Genomic DNA, 19,432 nt, shown 5'->3' with positions numbered 1-19,432 from the left:
CAGCCCTCCCCAGGGCCTCTGGGTGAGGCTCGGGCGCCTTGCTCCGCATTCGATGCAGCAATACAGGGGTGCCCTCAGGGAGGGAGATGGGAGCCTTGCAGGTGAGAGGCCTGGGGTAACAGCCGGCATTCCCGAGGGTTTCCTCTCTGCCAGGCACCTTGCAAAGCATTTTGTGTGAAGAAACCCGTTTCCGCTTCACCACAACCTCGTGAGACACGTACTATGCGAAGGGAACCCATTTCACAGGTGGGAAGCTGAGGCCCAGGGAAGTTAACAACGTTCCGAGTGACAGCCAGTAGTGGAGCTGGCAGGCAGCCCGGCTCCTAGCGACCCTCCCGTTTCTCTGGGGGTGACGGAGGCAGATGCCACTGAGAACCCCAAGGACGGGGTGAGCTCTGTGTGTGCCTGTTGGCGGGGGGCTCCTGGCAGAGAGACCAGCACAGGCAAAGGCCTGGAGAAGGCGTCGCACTCAAGCCCCGGGGGGTGACCGAGGCAAAGTGGCTGGAGGGTGACAGCTGGGGGCAGCCTTAGGGAGAGGCAGGGTCGGCTCACAGCGCCACCTGGGGAAGGTCAGGTGGGTGGTCTTTACCCTCAAGGTCTGCGGTCACTCTCCGCTGAGTGGTAAGGAGCACTTTTGCTCTGGTGCAGTTCGGTGGAGTTCATGTCTAAATATGCATGTTCTTTATCATTTCCAGGAGACTATTAACATGTTTGAAAGGAACATCATCGACTTGGTGGGACTCTTTGTCGAAAACGTCCAAAGCCTATATCCTTTCCTTGATGCCCCTCTGCGGGGAGGCGCTGCAGGCCGCGGGGCTCTCAGGGCCCGCACCACTGCTCCCCGCCTGCAGGGGGCTGGGGGGAGTCGCCTGCATTTTAAACAAAAGGCACAGAAGGGTACAGCTTCTTCACAGCTAAGCAGGATGCAACTAAGTGGGGTCCCTTCCAGGTGGCTCCCTGTGCGGTCACATGCCTGCCCCCTCCCACTGCCACCAAGGAAAACAGCCCACCTTCAAAGGATGCAGATTTGCCAACCACCTGGAATGTTCGAGGAGTATTTCCAGACCCTCAGCACAAAGGTGCCTTATGAGAGTAGAAGTCTGGATGCCCACTGGGCGGCTCCGCAGGCCGCTGCGTGCAGCACGAGTCCTGGCCCGTCTGCGCTCTAGTGGGTGACTTCACCGGGAGACCACACCCAGAATCCACCCTCCCCCGGTACTGCAGGTGCACACGCCCTGGGGGTGGGGCGACCTCTGTGCTGAAGCCACTGACAAATACATCATCTACAAGGAGATGGGTTAAATGTCAGGTTAGGAACCAACATTGGGGGCACGCCTGACCTTTTGCCACCTGAACTCAGGGCCCTGAAGTCCATCCCAGTCCTGCCCTCCTGGGCCCACAGTCCCGCTGGGTGACAGAGCTATGGGAGCAGCCAACCGGAGGCCGGGCCGGGAGACTCCCTGAAGGAGGGTCCACTAAGTGAGGACCTGAGGGTGGGCCAGAGGGATGGGCTGGAAAGGTGGGGAGGGCGTCCCAGGCAGGCTCAGGAGGCAGCCTATGCAAAGGCCCAGAGGACGGGGAGAGGCAGTTCCAAGAGGAGGCCTTTAGGTCACAACGGAGTGTGAGCGCCGCCAGCACAGCAGGGGCGGGCCGGGACTCCGGCTGCTGCGCTGCGGGGAGAAAGCGCTGGAGGGGAGCGGACCAGGAGGGACCCAGAGCGGGTGCGTGGCGGGCGAGTCGGAGGGCCCTGAAGGCGGGGATGCACGGGGCCCAGCACAGGGGAGGGCGCGCCCGGCCTGCTCCAGCCCGGCCTTGGCTTAACTCGCGCTGCACGATGGCTCAGTGCCGGGACCTGGAGAACCACCACCACGAGAAGCTCCTGGAGATCGCCATCAGCACCCTGGAGAAGATAGTCAAGGGCGAGCTGGACGAGGACCTGCCGGACGCCGTGCGCTCGGTAAGCGCGGGGGGTGGGGTGGGGCCGGGCCCGGTGGGCGGGGCGGCCCGGGCGCCAGGCAGACGCAGCCCCGCCCCGCGGCCCCCGTAAAGCCTGAAAAACCTGCCGGAGCTTCAGTCTCCTCATCTGCAAGAGGGGCGGTAGGAAGGCGAAATAGGCTAACAAGCAAAGCAGCTGGTGGGCACCCAGTGCAGCCCAGCTACAGAGGAGCTTGTGATAATTAAGTGCTTTCAACTTACCGAGAGGTTGCTTTCCCAAAGCTCATTTCTGTGGGGCTTCTGGCACCTTCTAAGAGAGGCAGCGACAAATAGAGGTTGAGGTCCGAGATTTCCCCGGAAGGTCGTCTCAGCCCCAAGTCTCTATGGCGGGAAGCACTGCTGGGGTCTCTGCCCGCTCGTGGGGCTCCAGGTCTCCTGCGCTGGGGGCCGGCAATGGGTGGGCTGTGTCTCTGCGAAGGGCACCCACTTTCCTTCCTTCACCATTCCCTGCCCCCCTCACCTCTCTCCTACTCCGCGTTCCACCAAGGCAAGCTACCACCCCCCCTTTGCGGGACCCTGGCGTTACTGCTTTTCTCCACGCAGCAGCCAGAGACCCTGGGACTCCTTCCCCCCAGTGAGTCCTGGAGCAAGGTCTCCGCCGCGCCCCGCCCCCTGACACACTCTTCCCCCAGGCCTCCGTGCACCCGGCTCCTCCCCGTCTTTCAGACCTCAGCTCACACCCAGCTCCTTGGAGAGGCCCCCCATCACCTTCCCAAAGGCCCACTGTCTCTCCGTCACAGCCGTTCATCCTTGTCAGAGCCGCTGTCACGGTTCCAAGCTATCGTGTTTGCGTCGACTTGCTTAGGTTACTCTTCACACTACATACAGGCCCCCGGGGAAGGCAGGAGTGGCCTCTTCCCCACTGCGCTCAGCCCCCCGGGTTCACCACGCCCTCACCACGCCCGCTGGCAGGTGCTGGCGGAGTCCCGCAGGCAGGGACCAGCAGTTCCGACCCCGCAGCCTCTGTCAGGGGCCGAGACAGTCACCAGTGCAGCGGCAAGGTGGCAGGGCCTCCTCAAACACCCAGACACTGGGAGAGGTCACCTTCCCGAGCCTGAAGCAAGGCTGCCCCCAGGAGCCCACCCTGGAGCCGCCTGGCAGACCACCTAGCGGTCGTGGAGTTTTTGACGCAAGGCTCCGGGGTCTGTGACACCTCTCTGAGGACTGGGACACGCAGAAAAGGAGGCCCCGAAGTCAACGGGAGGTGAGCAGCCTGGGCGGGTGCTTCCAGGGTGGCTCTGCACCTGTTCCCGCGGCCCCGGGACACCCAGGCTGCTGACTGGGTGGGGCCCGCACGAGCTTGGTTAACTCACCAAAGGACCCCGGAAAGTGGCTTTCCCACCCGGTCTACAGATGGGACAGCTGGGGAGACAGGGTCTCAGAGGAGTTCGGTAAACACCCAAGATGTGTTGTGAGGACACCTCGTCTTGTGAGGACGGGTCTGGATTCAAACCTTTGTCTGAGATGCCGAGCCCGGGCACTGTGCCCTCACTGTAGACACAGTGGGCGTTCTGGGTCTGCCCGTGGCCCCAGGCCCCAGGGTAATGGGGCTCTGCCCCTGGGCCAAGGGGCTGCCTTGGGCTCCCGGGCAGCACTGGTATCGGGTGCCACCCTGGAGGCCTCACGGGGCAGCCAGCCGAGCCCGCTGGACACCCCTCCCTCTGCAGGCCCATCAGCTCTGTCCTTTAGGAACACCTGTAGCAGGAGATGCTACACCGTCTCCTTATGTTTAAGCAACAAAACGTGGGGTAGCAAGCCCTGACTGTAAAGCGGAATAATCACAAGGAGCTGACAGGGACTGAGGGCCTCCCGAGGGCCAGCTGCCTGAGCAGCTCTGGATGTGTATTTGCCCTTTTCATCTCCAAGCCGACACAGTGAGATAGGTGCCAGTGTGGTTCCCTTTCACAGGCGAGGAAACCGAGGCTCAGAGATGACAGGGAGCGTGTGGGTGGTGGACATGGCAGGACAGGGGCTTTCAGACGAGGCCCTCGGCGATAAAAAAAAGTCTGGTTTCTGTTTCTAACCATCAGTGAGCGTATTAGTAACAGGGTCTCAGAACACTCTTTTTGCAGAGACGCTAACATTTCAAAATCCATAGACTGTATTCTGGAGATCATTAGGTTAACCACTCCCGAAGGAGAGAGAAACCCACGTGTACACACCCGCCCGCGCCCTCTCTACAACGCAGAGCTTTCAGGTCCCTCGCCGTCGCTGGCGACACGAAGCGCCTCCGCTTAAAGCTGAAGCAGCCGCCAGTGAAGGCCTCCCCACTCTGGGAAGTGACCACATGGACCCGCAGCCGCGCCAGGCACATGTGGCCTGTTCACGTGTGAACACCTGGAACCAGCTGGGCCTGGCGAGGGCCGTGTCCCACAGCGTCGTCCACGGCGGGGAAGCGGGTGGGAACAAGGCAGGAGCCCAGATGGGACCCCAGGTCCGACTGGGTTGACGTGAGGGGCAGCAGAGACCCATTGGTTTGTGGGACTTCTGTCCTCAGAGGAGCCCTGTGCCCCTCGGCCGGCCTCGTGCTGCCCACCCGACGGGCAAGTTTCAGGCAAGTCAGACTGGAGAACCTTGGTGAGGTGGCTGGGGCGGCCCTGCCTTCTCTTGGGGAGGGCACGCTCCCCACAGGGACTGCCCCGCCGCCCAGGGGCCCTTTCCGGGCACTGGTGCTGCTGGGCCGACGGCGTGGTCACCCGAGACGGGCCCGAGGAAGCAGGATGCGGGCTGGGTGCCGCCTCCACCTGCGGGGAGCTGAGCCCCGTCCCCTCTGGCTCCAGCGCCTCTGCGCTCAGGGCGGGTCCAGGCCCTCACCTGCTCCTCCTTGCTCCCCAGCTCTTTGTCGACAAGGACACGATCGTTAACGCGGTCGGGGCCTCACACGACATCCACCTCCTGAAGATCGACAATCGGGAGGACGAGCTGGTGACCAAGGTCAACTCCTGGTGCGCACACCTGGTGGACAAGGTGAGCGCGGCCAAGGGCAGGCGCCTCCCAGCAGCAGTACCCCACGCTGGAGGCCCACCCCCCGCCCCGGCGCAGACGCGCACGCAGGGCTGGAGCAGGGAGGAACGGAGTCAGGAAGGCAGGCTCACGATCCCCGCCTGACAGGCCGGCCGCCGTCTGCCCCTCAGATTCACAAGGACGAGATCATGAGGAACCGCAGGCGCGTGAAGGAGATCAACCAGTACATCGACCACGTGCAGAGCGAGCTGGACAGCCTGGAGTGCAGCGACCTCCTGGACTAGGGCTGCGGCCCAGCCCTCCCCCCGACCCCCGACCTTCACAGGCAGAGAGAAATAAAGGACTTTGGTTACCTTTCTCCAACCTCTGTGTCCACATCTGAGCAGCTGGCGTCTTCTGAGAGCGACTCCTAGGCTCTCGGCCGCCCCTCCGCGGCGCCCAGGGCAGGCCCTTCCCCAGGTACAGCTCCCAGCACAGCCTGGGGGCCCGGCCAGCCCACCGAGGCGGAGGCCGCGGGGACCCAAGGACCCTCCACAGCTGAGAGCACAGCTGGGCGTCACCCATGAGGTGGGGATGTGACAGTACCTCTGGCGAGCACACTCACGGTGCGGGGTGGGGGCTTGTGGTGAGGTGGCCAGGGCCCCCGGAAGGGGGGCGAGCAAGGCCCAGCAGCTCCGAGGCCTTTGTGCCCCAAACTCGCACACTCTTCCTGCTCCTTGACCTGGGCCCAGACACCCAGAGACCCCGCCTGCAGTCTGGAGCCCTGTGAGTGGCCCTGTCAGGAGGACCTTGGGATCCCTGAGCAGGTCATGTGCACATCAGGTGGCCTTGCCCAGGCTTTTATCCCAGAAACAACAAACATTGTTTACTTTCTATTTTTTTAAATATATATTTTAAAATTATTTATATTTATTTTTGGCTGTGTTGGGTCTTCGATGCTGTGTGCAGGCTTTCTCTAGTTGCGGCGAGCAGGGGCTACTCTTCGTTGCGGTGTGCGGGCTTCTCATTGCCGTGGCTTCTCTTGTTGCGGAGCATGGGCTCTAGGCGCGAGGGCTCAGTAGTTGTGGCACATGGGCTCAGTAGTTGTGGCACATGGGCTCAGTAGTTGTGGCTCTCGGGCTCTAGAGCGCAGGCTCAGTAGTTGTGGTGCGCGGGCTTCTCATTGCCGTGGCTTCTCTTGTTGCGGAGCATGGGCTCTAGGCGCGAGGGCTCAGTAGTTGTGGCTCTTGGGCTCTAGAGCGCAGGCTCAGTAGTTGTGGCACACGGGCTTATTAGTTGCTCCGCGGCATGTGGGATCTTCCCAGACCAGGGCTCGAACCCGTGTCTCCTGCATTGGCAGGCGGATTCGTAACCACTGTGCCACCAGGAAAACCCTACTTTCTATTTTTAAGAGTAAATCATTTTTGCTAAAACAGTAGGAACAAACAAACAGAAACAGATGGCTCGGACCAAGAGGGACTCATTTTTAAAAGACTGTTTGATTAAAAACCGGAAGACAAAAGCCTTGGGGCTGAGGGCCACTGAGAGCTCCCCAGTGGGAGGGTCCGGCCCAGCAGCACGTGCCCTGTGGGTAGGCAGGGTGGCCTCGGGGACCCAGAGGTGACCGGAGCAATGAGCGGAGGCTCCATGCGGTTCGAGGCGAAGAGTCGTTCAATACAATCACTCGCACCCATGCCCCTACCTCGGCTCAAGCTGGCCTCCACCAGGTGCGTGGCTTGGGGCCCGGCCTCACCCCTGCAGCAGCTTGTGCTTGACGGCCGAGCTCTCGGAGCAGAGGTGCACGAAGAGGGCGCCAGCGGCCGTGCGCGCCTGCAGGTCCCACACCTCGTAGTCGTGGGCCCACTCGACGTTGCCCCACTTCTGGATCTGAGGAGAGGACGGGACAGGCCGCTGGGTGACCGGCCAGAGCCACGACGTCCCATAGCTGAGGAGAGTAGGCTCTGATCCCGCCCGAACGTGAGAAAACGTGGTGCGGGGGCGGGCAGAGCAGGCACCGTGCTCATGGGTACGGCCGCACGTGCATCTCCCCCAGGGGCCTGACCTTCCCACGGGGACGCTGGCGTGAGGCAGTCTGCGAAGTGTCACCCTCTGCGAGCTGCCTCACTGGGCAGGGCTGCAAGTGCCCCGGTGGGGGGTGGGGGATGAATAAACCAGCCAGGGCCACACGGTCGCTGCAGCCCGGGCTCCTGGGGGAGGCCAGGACAGCAGAGGCCAGCACGTCTGCACCAAGCAGGGCTGCAGACTCTCTCTCCAGGAGTAGCCCGGGCCTGAGCGTGGCTGTCAGTGCGACCCCAGCCCACCCTGCAGGCCCCTCCCTGGCCAGGGGCCCAGAGGCGTGGGCCGCCCGCCCCCCGCCCCCCACCCCCCACCCAGGAACTCGAGATCTACCTGCATTTCAGGTGGCCCAGAACATCTGAAGGGCGTTTTATACTCTCAGAGAACCGTTTTGCGGTGAGTAGAACGTGAGGTTCAGGGAATGATGGCCCCGCTCGGACCCCACAGCCAAAAGCAGAGCCCGGACCGGAAACCAGGTTTCCTGGCTGCCGCCTCCAGGCCCAGATCGCCCTCTTCCCATCCAACCTTTTCTCACACCAGAGAGAAGCAGGCCTCTCATAACACAGAAGCAGTTTTATCCCCTGGCATTTTCCTGAGCGGATGACTAGACGAACTTGGGAAATGCTGTCATTACAAAAGGGTTTTTTCATCATGCTAGGAGCCAATTTGTAACAGCAATTAACCTTCTGAGGCTGCAGAAGTGACAAGGGGACTGCAGAGAGCACCATCATTCTGAGTTAAAAAACGCAAACGGCAGTGCAGCAAAGCCTTATTAATTCTGAGCCCCCTAAACCAAACGTGCACAAGTAGCAGCCCTGGGGGCCCACTGTGCGCACGTCCGGGTGTGCAAGCCCAGCCTCCAGAAGCACCCACGTGGCCCCTGCTCATCTTGGGGGCCCAGCCTGCAGTTGTGCCTGAACCTCCACCCGCAGAGGGGGGCTCCAAGACCCGCCTCCGGCATCATCTCAGGGGGCGCCCCCGCCTCGGATTCCTCCTGTGCAAGATGGGAACAAGAGCCCTCGCCCGACACGGTGCTGAGAAGAGGCAGCGAGGCGGTGAGGGAGGGCTGAGCAGCACCGCCGCAGTTTGCTACTGCTGTGACGTGACCACACCTCTACGGGCCTTAGCACCCGAGCTCCGCGTGTACACGGCAGGGTGCCCTTCGGGGAGTCTGCCTCGGGCCCTAGCATCCGGGCTCCGCGTGTACACGGCGGGGTGCCCTTCGGGGAGTCTGCCTTGGGGCTGCGCCTCACCTGGAACGTCTCCTCCAGGCGCGACAGCAGCACGGCCTGCTCCACCGTCAGGTGCAGGTCGATCAGGCCCAAGGTCAGCACCATGGACTTGAGCTGGCTCACCACAAACTCGATCCCTGAAGGGACACAGCCAGGTCAGGACCCGGGGCCCCCATCCCACACAGGGCAGTCGCCAGGCGGGGACAAAGCCTTCGCCACACTTCTAGAGGAGCGCTCTGCTCTCCTTCGGGGATCCTGGCTCCGCTCCTGCCTGGGACGGGCCCCGGCCCATCAGAGCGAGCACTCCACCCCGTGACCCGAGCCAGGCCAGGGAGACTTGAATGGAGACTCCTGAAGAGGGGAGAGCCATGTCCCCCAGGGAGGGTGTGAACCTGCTGGCCCGTGGACCAGGGGACAGCTTAGCATGACAGCCCTCCACCCCCAGCCCGTCCTCCCTGGCCGACAGGAAGCACCGCGTACCTTGTAGGGCCCACGTGTTGTAAGAGGCCAGGTGGCTGACCAGCACCTCCCGAGTCCGGGCTGGGATGCTGGGCCCCATGATGCTGGTGGAGGAGCCGATCTTCACGCCGTATCTGAAAGAAAGAGGCTGCACGTCTGTCTGTCCCGCTGTGCAGCCCAGCTTCTGCCCAGAAGCAGAGCCCCCGCCTGCTGAGCACACGCGTGCCCCTTCAGGGGCCAGCTGGGGTTACTGACAGCACCTGCCACTGCAGTCAGTGGCCTCCTGACCTAGTAACCTTCTGTCACCGAGAGCAGAGGGCAAGAAACAGCTCTGGATGAAGGCACAGTTGGCAAGTCAGGAAGCAGGGGGTCACTTATAGCTCCTGAAATTCTAATTCACTGGCCTGAACGTCTATCAGAACTGTGGGCTACCTGCGTTTCAAACCTTTGCAGAAAAGTTTTCACATATAAGCCATAAAAGACTTCTTTTAAATATTATTTTCTTTACAATAGTTGTGTATGTCCTGTATCAGGCAATCATTTTTTCACACATTTATTAAGCCTCTACCATACACAAGGCACTGTTTTTGGTCTGGGACACGAGCTAGCTTCAAGAACGATACATCTTCAAGAACAATCTTAACTACATAAAATGCAGGAAAAAACAATGGAATAAAAGCAATTTTTGTAATTTCCTTTCATATATCACTGATTTTTCCCATTGGTTTAGAAACAGTCTTTCTGAAATTTCCAATAGTACAAATGGAACACAGGAAGTGGCCACGTTTTCCTGTAATCTGTTACGGGTGAGAAATTTCAACTGCCACAAAAAGCTGACCATTTTGTACCATAGCAAAGGCCTGTAGGCGCCAAACTATTGTTCCATTTCATCGGACTCCAAAATGGCATCGCATCTCTGCGGTTCTCACATGGCATCTAGTCGTTCGGTTTTATCTGATCCTTCAGCACACTGGCTACGCCTCTTGCTACAAAACCCAAGGATGCCGACACATCGTGGGCACTCAGGAAACGCATACAGATAAAAAACGCTATGCCAAAACCACTCCGTGTACACACATTTACAAAATACTGTGGTCACGGGAGCACAGGGTCAGAGCCCTTTGCGAATCCCCTGGGAATGAAATGAAACTGAAACAACTTTGCCACATCAATGGTCTGTTCAATTCTGCACAAGAGTCTTCCTGCTAAGGAAAAGCACTGGGCATCATCAATCCCTGGAAACCTCCCACCCACAGGTTCACCTGTCCAGACTTTTCTGCGTGTGTCCGGATCACACACGCTGCTTTGTGATCGTGTGTACGACTGTACAGCACCTGTGACAATGAGCAGGACGGCAACTGCCAACGCGAGCATTCACTGTGTGCCAAGCAGGGTGCATCACTTCGTGTACACCCCCCGACACCCTGGGAGGTAGGGATTATGAGCCTCACTCACAGACAAGGAAGCTCAGAGAGATCAAGTCACTAGCCCAAGGTCACACAGCCAATGGGGACAGAAGCACTGAACAGCATTTTCCCCCAAGGTGGCCCTGTCCTGCGTCCCCTGGGTGCTCTGAACTCAGAACACTGACCAGCTCAGGGCCCCGGCTGTCCAGCATGGCCTGGACCCTGGCCTGCCCAGCGCCGAGCGGCTCACCTCCTCTCGGCCCAGCCTATGACCGGGTCCCACTCGTTCCTCTGCAGCTCCACCAGCGTCTCTGGTTCTTCCACCCTGTAGCTAATTCAGTGCAAAAGCACCTCCATTAATAAAAAAGTACAATTCTCTCATCCAGTGACAGACACAGATACACAAAACACAACAGCAAAAGACCTCTCCACCCCCTACCCCCGCCCCCAAGCCTTTCCCCTAAAGCAGTGGTTCTCAAAGTGTGGCCCAGGGCTCACCCTGGACCTTGCTGGAAATGCACATCCTCAGGCCCCGCCCTCTGGGGGTGGAGACCAGCAACCTGCAGCTTCACAAGCCCTCCAGGGGTTCTGCGTAAGCTTGAGTTTGAGACCCGCTGTCCCGAACTTCCCCAGTTATCGCCAGGTCACCGCCTGCAGTGCTGCCCTGGCGCTGCTCTCAGCACGAACACTGTCCCCAGACCCACACCCCCTTGGTCCCAGGATGCTGTGCCAGCAGCTCAGTCACTCGTCCTGCCTGCCAGCCCCTCCCAAGAGGCGGCGCCCCGGCCACGGACCAGCTGCCTGACTGCCCACGTGCCTCCCAGCTACAGATGCGGCCGCCAGCGGCCCTGCCCGGCACCACCGATGCCAGGCCGCACCACTGTTCTGACCGAGAGACAGAGATGAGGTCAGCTGAGGGGAGCTGAGCTGCAAGGCCTCCTGGGACGGAAATCTGAGGGGGTGCCGGGGAGGCCAGGCTGGTGTGAGCAGAAGTGGCAGCGAGGTCACGAGGGTGCGGGGCGGCGGCTGCCCAGGGGAGAGGAGTGGCCCCCAGGGCAGAGGGGGCTCCCACCCGCATCTGCTCTCAGTACTGGGATGGTCTCCAAGAAAACCACCCTTCTCTAAGCTGGGCTGGAAGGGTGCTGTTCCCTGTAACCAAACGGTCCCTAACGCAAACGGCGTGGACCTTCCAACAGCAGTGCCAGCGGTCTCTGCAGGGGCACATCTGTCCCCTCCCCCAAGTGCCGATTTCACGTGCCACCCTGGAGGTTCCCGGGTGCCGGAGCATTCGGGCGGCAGACATGGGGCTGCTCAGTTGTTCCTTCCACTTCCTGTCAACACCCCCGACCCACCACTAAAGAACCCGGGCGCGGGGAGGATGCAGACGAGGAGGCCAGCCGCTGGATGCCAAGGTCGGGCCATCCGTGACCCAGCGGACAAGTGACGAGCAGGCGGCCTATGTGCAGGCGGCCTATGTGAGAACGTGCGGTGGCCGGATGTGACCCCCTGGGTCCTAGAGCCTGCAAGAGCTGCGGAGGGCACCAGCCTGCCCCGCCCCAGGCCAGGGGACAGCTGCTGGCTGTGGGAGAGGGCCGGCCCGGCCCTGGGGCAGCCCGCGCCCTCCCGCCCGGGGTCTGCAGCGCAGCTGAGTGCTGAGGAGCTAAGGGCCTGCCCTCTCCTCCACTGAGAAGGCTCCGGGCAAACAGGCCGAGGGACTCGCTCAGGCCCCGGGGAGGCCGCCCACACGTCCCTTACCAGATGGTGTCAGTGTCCAGGAACTTTGCGGCTGCCTGGATGAGCTGGTCTTTGCCTCGCTGGGTCGGGTTGTCTAGAGACGTGTTGCACAGTGTGGTCTGGATCAAAGGCAGAGAGAGAGCCCGTCAGCACGGCCGGTCCCGAGGACACCGCCCAGGCCCCAGGAACAATGAACTCCCCCAAGGTCTCAGCCTCTGTACTACCAGGCTCTGCGGTGTTTAATTCAATCCTCACCACAACCCTTTCCAGGAGGTACTATTATTGTAACCATTTCAAAGACGTGGGAACCCAGGCCCAGGGAGATCAGGTTCAGCGAAGGTGACGTGGAAGCATTCCTGGATCTGGCTGAGAAGCTCACCTGCCAACTCCCCGACGCCTCAGAAAGCAGGGGACAAGCCAGCCAACCCAGGGGCAGGACAGTTTTTCCAGATCTGCCTTGTGGCCCGCAGGCTGCTGAGCTACCCGAAGGCTCCGTCTGCAGCCCGTGTCCCCTGTTCCCTGGACAGTCCAGGGGAGCTGGCACGCGGGCGGAGAGGCTGAGGAGCCCGCCTGGGGCCATGTGCCGGGAAGCACAGACTCGTGACGCATCGTCTCGTCCCGTCCTGACCACCACCCACTTTTCAGGGTGGGGACCTTGCCCAAGGGGCGGCAAGGTCGCCCAAGGTGACCGAGTGGGCCCCTCCCCCAGCTGCTCCTCTCGGGCCTCGGGGAGGCCAGCTTCTCGGGGAGGGTCCGCACCGCCACCAAGCCTGCTGAGTGCCAGCTGAGCTGAGGCCAGGCTGGCTATGTGCTGCTGAGGAGACGGACAGCAGGCACGACCAGCACGTGACCCGGACCGTCACAGCCCCTCAGAGCTGGCAAAGCAAAGGAGCGGCTGCCCCGAGGGAAATAAGAGAGCTGGCGGCCAGGGAGGAACCAGGCCCTGGGGGCGGGGCGGGGCGGGGCGGGTGCCCACAGCCCGCAGGGCCTTATCAAAATCGGGACAGGATCCCCAATTCTGCCCGGTGCCCCACGAAGGCCGTGGCAGCCTCGGGCACGGGCTGCGACCTGTTACCAGGTGCATGGTGTACGCCTTGATGGTGTCCTGCTGGGAGTCCCACTCGGTGGCCACAGCGACGGCCAGGGCCTCGCTGGGGACGGTGAAGAGCTTGGCTTGGGGAGTCCTCAGCTTCCTGTGGTCCAGATTGATCTCAAAGCCACCTTGAAAGATCAGATGAAAACTTCTCAGGGGTTAATAAGCAGAATCGAGTGACCACCCCTATATTTAGCTACTTGATTCGGTGCAAAGACGCCCCGAGCCCCTTCTGGGGGGCGGGTGGCTTCCAGAAACACACCCGACGAGAGCACCAAGACCAAGCTCACCGAGGAGCTGGCTGGAGGTGAAAAGTGTTTCCACCCATTCACAGAAACAAAAGAGGCAGTGAAAATTCCACTCACTCACCTTCACCCTGTGTGATGCTGACATTCTGGTAGAACCTCTTCCTTTCTGTTGGAAAGATTTTTCAAAAGCGCAGTTTAAAATGCTGTGGAGACAGCTCAGGAGGAGCTTGTACCGTCACTGCTGATGCTGACTGACCACCCTGACTTCCACACAGCGCCCAAGGGTCTCCCCACTCCACACGGATCAGTGGCTTCTGAGTAACAGGCTAGGAGCAGCAGCCCCGCCGACACAAGACTGGAGGCCCCTGCGTCTGTCTGGAGGCCTCGGTCGGGGTGCCCAGACGATGTCCAGCATGTTCTCCAGTGCCTGGCTGGGCAGCAAGTCCAAAGCCAGACCAGGCAGGAAGTGGGGGGCGGGGGGATCCGAAGGCTGACTCATCCCTGGGGGAGGGGCCACCCTGCCGGCACGGCAGAGCATTCTACCACACCCCACGCGGCCATGGGGTATGGGCCCGAGAGGCCTGGGGGCCAAGGAAAGGACGGGCAGAGACTGACAGCCCAGGCTGAGCCTCCCAAAGCTGCCGGGACAGTGACGTCTCCCACGAGGGGGTCTTCTTCCCTCTGCCCCACTCCTCTGTCCTGGCCAGGCCCACCTCTGTGCCTGATCAGAGAGGCCGGCCAGGCGGGTTCAGGGCTGCGCTGAGGGGAGGGCAAACTCCAGTCCTGGAGCAAACTTGGCGACGACTAACCCCCTTCCAGGGCAGGACTCAAAGCGACCCTGCCCTCGAGGCGCGTACCGTCTCGTGGGAAGATGGACACTAAACCCAAGAAGCCTCATCTCGGCTGGGCCAAAGGAAGACCTCCAAGCAGCTAGATGGCACCTGAGAGCCGCAGAAGAGCAGGGCAGGCCCAACCGTGCTGACGGCGTGTGTGTGTGTGTGTGTGTGTGTGTGTGTGTGTGCGCGCGCGCGCGCGCGCACGTGTGTGTAGCTCCCAGCAGAAGGAACAGCTTACAGGACGGTCAGGAGAGCAGGCTTTGGAACTAGAAAGGCGGTGAGCAGGGCAGGCCTGCAGCACCCGAGAGGCCCAGATCTGGGGAGGAGGCCGGCAGGTCCCGGTGAGGAGGGTGGGGGAGCCAAGTTGGGGGTTCACACAGGCAACGAGACCGGGATCTGGAAAAGTCACTTGGCGGGATCCATGCTCCGCAACAATGTCAAAAGATGGAGGTTTTCTCGCTGGACCCTCCAAGGTCTTGGGTCTCATGAGACAAGTCATGAGACTAGGAGCCTGTGAACACCCATATCCTCAGTGACACAGGGCGAGCCACCAGCAATGGAAGACCCGTCCTTACAGGCAGGAGACAGGCTAGGCTTGTAGGATCACACAGAACGGGTCTCTTGTGAGTAGGAATCACCCCCTTTACAGACCGTCTGTTTCTGTGGCAAAACCACACTTGGTGACTTTTAAGTGACAATTTTAAGGACTATGTAGATACAAAGAAACGGGTATGTGAAAAAGCATTGAATTTTAAAAGCTGGCCACAAGAAACCAGGCTATATAGGCGGAGAACATTAACAAGCTGCTCCTGTGAATAGTGCTGAACTGGAAATTAACGTCCACTGGGTCCCTTTCTCCTGCGAGGTTGCTTCAGTACATATAAAGAAACAGGCGATTCTCTGTGTCACTTCCCCGGACACTCCTCCTCCTGTCCCAGGCTTCACAGACCAGTGAGTGATCCTTCTACCAGCCTCAATTTCCGGGCTGGCCTTTGCTTTGGAAAGACTCAAAGCCTCAGAACTGCAAGCACCGCGGTGCACCAGGAACAGAGGACGTGCCTTCCCAGAGCTGCCTCAACACCCTTCTCTTTCTAGACAGTGCCACCTGGCGGACCTTAAGCCTTAACGCTAGATTCTGACTCGGGGTCCCTCTACCCATAATCCTGGGGCGGCTGTGACGGAGCGTTTTCAAGTATCAGAATTCTTCGGGCCAGCTATATAAAGAACTCTTGCAATTCAATAATAAAAAGACAAATAACCCAACTAAGAAATGGTCAAAGTATCTGAATAGACATTTCTCCAAAGAAAATGTACAAGTGTCCAAAAAGCACACGAAAAGATGTTTGACATCATTCATCATCAGGAAAATGCAAAGCAAAGCCCCGAGACACCACTTCATACCCACTAGGATGGCTATGATCAAAAGCACAGATGTTGGGAAGGAGGTTGAGAAATTGGGACCTTCATACATTGCTGGTGGAAATGCCACCTTGGAAAGCAGGGTGGCAGTTCCTCAGAAAGTTAGGTACCATTTGATCCAGCAATTCTACTCTTAGATACCTGCCTGTGAGAAATGAAAACATATGCCCAAACAAAAACCTGTACTCAAGTGTTTACAGAGGCATTCAGAACAGCCAAAAGATGGAAACCACCCAAATGTTCACCCATGGATGACTGCATAAATAAGACATGGTATGTCCCTACAATGGAATATTATCAGCTGTGAAAAAGAATGGAGTACTGACACATGCTACCCCTGGGATAAACCTTGAAAACATGCTAAATGAAAAAAAGCCAGTCAAAAAAAACCACATTCCATTTATATGAAATATCCAAACTAGGGAAATCTACAGAGAGTAAAGTAGTGGTTCTCTAGGCCTGGAGGGATTGAGGGGGTACTCGGAGAGTGGTAGCTAAAGGGTACAGGGATTCTTTGGGGTAATAAGAATGTTCTAGAATCGATGGCTGCACAATCCGTTTGAGTATACTAAAAACCACTGAATTGTACACTTTGAGTGAACTGTAAGTGCATCATATCTCAATAAAGCTGTTAAAAAATTCTTCAGGCCAAATGTATCTACCACATAAATTAATATGAATGGGCAAAATGACTAAACACACCTTTTTTTCCAAATTGCTCTAGCATCCAGAGCAGGGGTTGGCAAACTTCTGCAAACAGCCAAATAAAGTATTTTAGGCTTTGCAGGCCATCTAGTCTCTGGTGCAACCAGCCAACTCTGCACTGTGGTGAAAGCAGCCCTAGATGCATGTCAGTGAATGAGCAGGGCTGGGTTCCAATAAACCTTTATTAACAAAAACAGGTGGCAGGCTGGCCTCCTTATCTACAGCATCTGCCTCAACCCAGCACAAGCAGCCTCTGAAGACGGGGCAGAGACTGAGAAGCTAAACCACTTGTGCAGGCGACAGACAACTTGTCAACAGAGGAGACCTCCAGCCTTGCCTTCACCGGTGTCGTCCTCAGCTGGACAGGCAGCCTCTCCGAACACCTTCCCCTCTGAGCGGCTGACGGCTCCAAGAGCTGGTACAGGGCTGGACGCCACACAGCCCGGTGACCCTCTCCTAACCCCCTCCTCGCCTTCCGACAACCTTCAATGGCACGGCCGTCCCTAAGGAGCCAAGTTCAATCTACTTGCCTCTCCAAGTCTTCATGGAGAAGCCACCACTTGGGTTTAAGCTTCCACTCCTCCAAAGACGCACAGACGCTCAGACCGGAAAAGCAGAGCGCTCAGGTCGGTGCGAGACGCTCCGTCCCACTGCTTGGCACTCTTTCACCCACTCTCATCTTCCTCCACGTTTGACTACCTACCAAGAGCCGAAGCTAGCAAGTCTGCAGTAGAAAGCAACAGGCGCAGGTCAGTGCCACCATGATGGCAAGTGGCACCCACCAACTGGATGAACCCACTGATTGAGGAAACTTAAGGGAATTCCTGAGCGTGTTCCCTTCGCTCGTGTGCTGCCTCCCTGGGGTGCTGTAAAGGAAAAACAACGCTCCCGTTTTCCTTTACACACTCACACAGATACTATGCTCCAAACGTGGAGGGGGGGCGGTTAGGGTTAGGGATCCCTACCAATCGGATACCACTGATCAACTCTTCAGACACCAGCTGAGTGTCCTACAACTGACTCAATTCTGACACTACCCACCTGGAGACAGCGCTGGATCCCATAGATTAAGGACTCTGTCCTACAAGACTAATGTCCTGCAAGATTAGCTTGCTAGAGCAGCTGATGGCACTTAGGAGAACAGTTTACTTACTAGAGTACCAGTTTACTACAAAAGAATACAACTCGGGGACAGGCAAATGGAGGAGATGCGTGGGGCAAGGTATGGAGGAAAGGGTGCCGAGTTTCCATGCTCTCTCTGGGCACCCTCCCTGCATCTCCATGTGTTCCCCAACCTTGAAGCTCTCCAAACCCCGTAGTTCAGGGGTTTTGTGGAGGCTTCATTACACAGGCATGATTGATTAAATCACAGGTAATTAGTGATCAACCTCCATTCAATCTCCAGTCCCTCTCCCTTTCCCAGAGGTCAGGGGGTGGGACTGAAACTTCCAACCCTCTAATCAAGTGTGTTTGGTTCCCCTGGCAATCAGCCGCCATCCTTAGGGGCTTTCCCTAAGGAAAAAGTCACCTTGTTAACATACGCTCAGGTGTGGTTGAAAGGGGCTTGTTATGAGTAATAAGACCCTCCTTTCACCTTTATCACTCTGGAGCTATTTTAGGACAGAAGACCGACTATTTTAACAAAAGATTCTCCCACAGCTCTCATTACTTAGTAAACTACAAGGGTTTTAGGAGACGTATGCCAGTACAAGAAAATGACCAAATGTGTACATTTCTCATCATAAATCAGACGGTCACAGATGCCCTTCCTCCTTCCCCTTTACTGGCTCTTCATGGATCACCTCCAGGCCCTTCACCTGGGCCCTGACAGGTGAGATCTCCGCTCCCTGCTACATCCATTCCTCTTCCCCATTTGTATAAAATTATGGAACAGAAGGGCGCTCAGAGACAACCTAGCCCTTCAACTCACAGAGGAAAATGATGTCCAAACGAAGCAGTCACATGCCTAAGATCACACAGCTCCTGGTTCAGCAGCATCAGACCCCAGGTATGTGCTTCTGCCACGATGCCAAGCTGCCTGTGGAGCTCTAGATTTCCTAAAGCAGGCAGTGTCACAGCAAGCTCCCTCACCCGCTGCCACCTCTGGACGTGTTCCAGCCGCCCGCGTTCCACCCTCCCTGCTCCTCTACACCGAGCTCCTTCTCTTCTGTCAAGACTCAGCTTAAATGTCCTTTCACCCAAGACCCTTTCTAGACCCTCAAAACCCCTAAGGTGGGAATAGGTGCTTCTTTGTACTTCCCTCACACAGGATATAGGCTACTGTTTAACCAGGGTGTTATAACCTTCTGCACTCGACACTGAACATCACCTAGGTGGAGGCTACGTCTCTCTTGACGACAACGGTGCCTCCCGCCCTCAGCACATCAATACTGAGTGACTGGAAGGAGAGCTTTACTATCTTCACTCAAAGGAGTCACTCCCACTCTTACCCCTAAAACCTCTCCCCAGAAGCAACGAAAGAGCCACTACCTTCTCCTAAGCCTCATCTGAGTTGGAAGGGGAGGAAGAAGGCACGGGGTGTTAACTCCTTAGCAGATAGCAGGGGTCGTGGGAGGGCAGTAGGAGGAAGAGTCAGGACAGCTGCGGAGACAGCGGCCGGGATGGAAGACTGAAAGCGCAGGCTCCAGGTCCCTTCGGTGCCGGGTCGCGGGGACACAGAAAGCAGGCCGGCAGACCGGCCTTTACCCCGCAAACCTCTCAGAGTTTGCTCTGCTCCCTTGGGGCAATCCCGACCCAGAACCCGAATTTCCCCGCCTGAAAACAAGGATGACTTCTGCTTTCCTAATGGAAGAGAGGAAAGCCACACGTGCTAAAGAAAACGACGCGCGTGCGCCCTGGGGCGGTCCCTGCCCTTGCCGGGGCTTCCCTTCCGACCTGTGACCCTGTACGGCCAACTCCTCAGCCTGCTCCGCCCTAGCCTCCCTCACCTGCCGGCGGCGCGTAGGCCCGGGCGCGGGCCGGGGGTTTTGGCCCCGGCCCCTCGGGGGCGGTGAGGCCACCCCGGGGGCAGTTCAGGAGGTGGCGACCCCCGCCCCGCAGCCGGAGGCAGCTCCTCCACATCGCGCGGGGGCCTGGGAGGACGACCGCGCGAGAGCCTGGGAGGACGACCGCGCGAGACCTGAGCGCGGGGAACACGGAGCGGAGGGACCACACGGTGCGCGCTCGGGCCGCACGAAGCTTCACCGGCGGCCGGAACTTCTCACCAGCCGCCGGCGTCCTCGGCCTCCCTGGGCGCCGCCATGTTGCGCACGACACTCGCGGCGTG

General features: G+C 58.8%; 2 protein-coding genes across 4 annotated transcripts in view; one reads left to right on the top strand and one right to left on the bottom strand.

Annotated features, from left to right (window-relative positions):
- DRC3 (dynein regulatory complex subunit 3) overlaps positions 1–5,322 on the top strand; it is a 22,429-nt gene extending 17,107 nt beyond the window's left edge. The window contains exons 11-14 of the mRNA XM_059908817.1: positions 696–766; positions 1,834–1,957; positions 4,831–4,962; positions 5,130–5,322. Coding sequence (XP_059764800.1) covers positions 696–766; positions 1,834–1,957; positions 4,831–4,962; positions 5,130–5,243 — 441 coding nt within the window. The 3' untranslated portion in view covers positions 5,244–5,322. The remainder of the gene's footprint in view (positions 1–695; positions 767–1,833; positions 1,958–4,830; positions 4,963–5,129) is intronic.
- Positions 4,079–19,430, bottom strand: ATPAF2 (ATP synthase mitochondrial F1 complex assembly factor 2). Of its 3 annotated transcripts, none has more exons than XR_009499746.1 (9): positions 19,095–19,430; positions 13,308–13,352; positions 12,921–13,066; positions 11,867–11,964; positions 10,362–10,442; positions 8,727–8,839; positions 8,268–8,383; positions 5,313–6,825; positions 4,079–4,890 (listed from the first exon to the last, which is right to left on the bottom strand). XR_009499746.1 is itself a non-coding variant. In XM_059908815.1 (9 exons), exons 1-8 carry the CDS (start codon positions 19,225–19,227, stop codon positions 6,688–6,690), a joined length of 870 nt encoding a protein of 289 aa, XP_059764798.1. In that variant the 5' UTR covers positions 19,228–19,430; the 3' UTR covers positions 5,849–6,286; positions 6,641–6,687. The 3 variants fall into 3 exon arrangements, 2 of the variants coding, with proteins under 2 accessions (XP_059764798.1, XP_059764799.1); XM_059908815.1 differs by lacking the exon at positions 4,079–4,890 and having other exon boundaries at positions 5,849–6,286; positions 6,641–6,825; XM_059908816.1 differs by lacking the exons at positions 4,079–4,890; positions 12,921–13,066; positions 13,308–13,352; positions 19,095–19,430 and adding an exon at positions 12,225–12,909 and having other exon boundaries at positions 5,849–6,825.
- Positions 19,431–19,432: the final 2 nt, after the last annotated feature.

This window comes from Balaenoptera ricei, chromosome 20, assembly GCF_028023285.1.
Source record: "Balaenoptera ricei isolate mBalRic1 chromosome 20, mBalRic1.hap2, whole genome shotgun sequence".
NCBI lineage: Eukaryota > Metazoa > Chordata > Mammalia > Artiodactyla > Balaenopteridae > Balaenoptera > Balaenoptera ricei.
The sequence above is the reverse complement of the archived record's forward strand: the minus strand, read 5'-3'. Positions and strand labels throughout refer to the sequence as shown.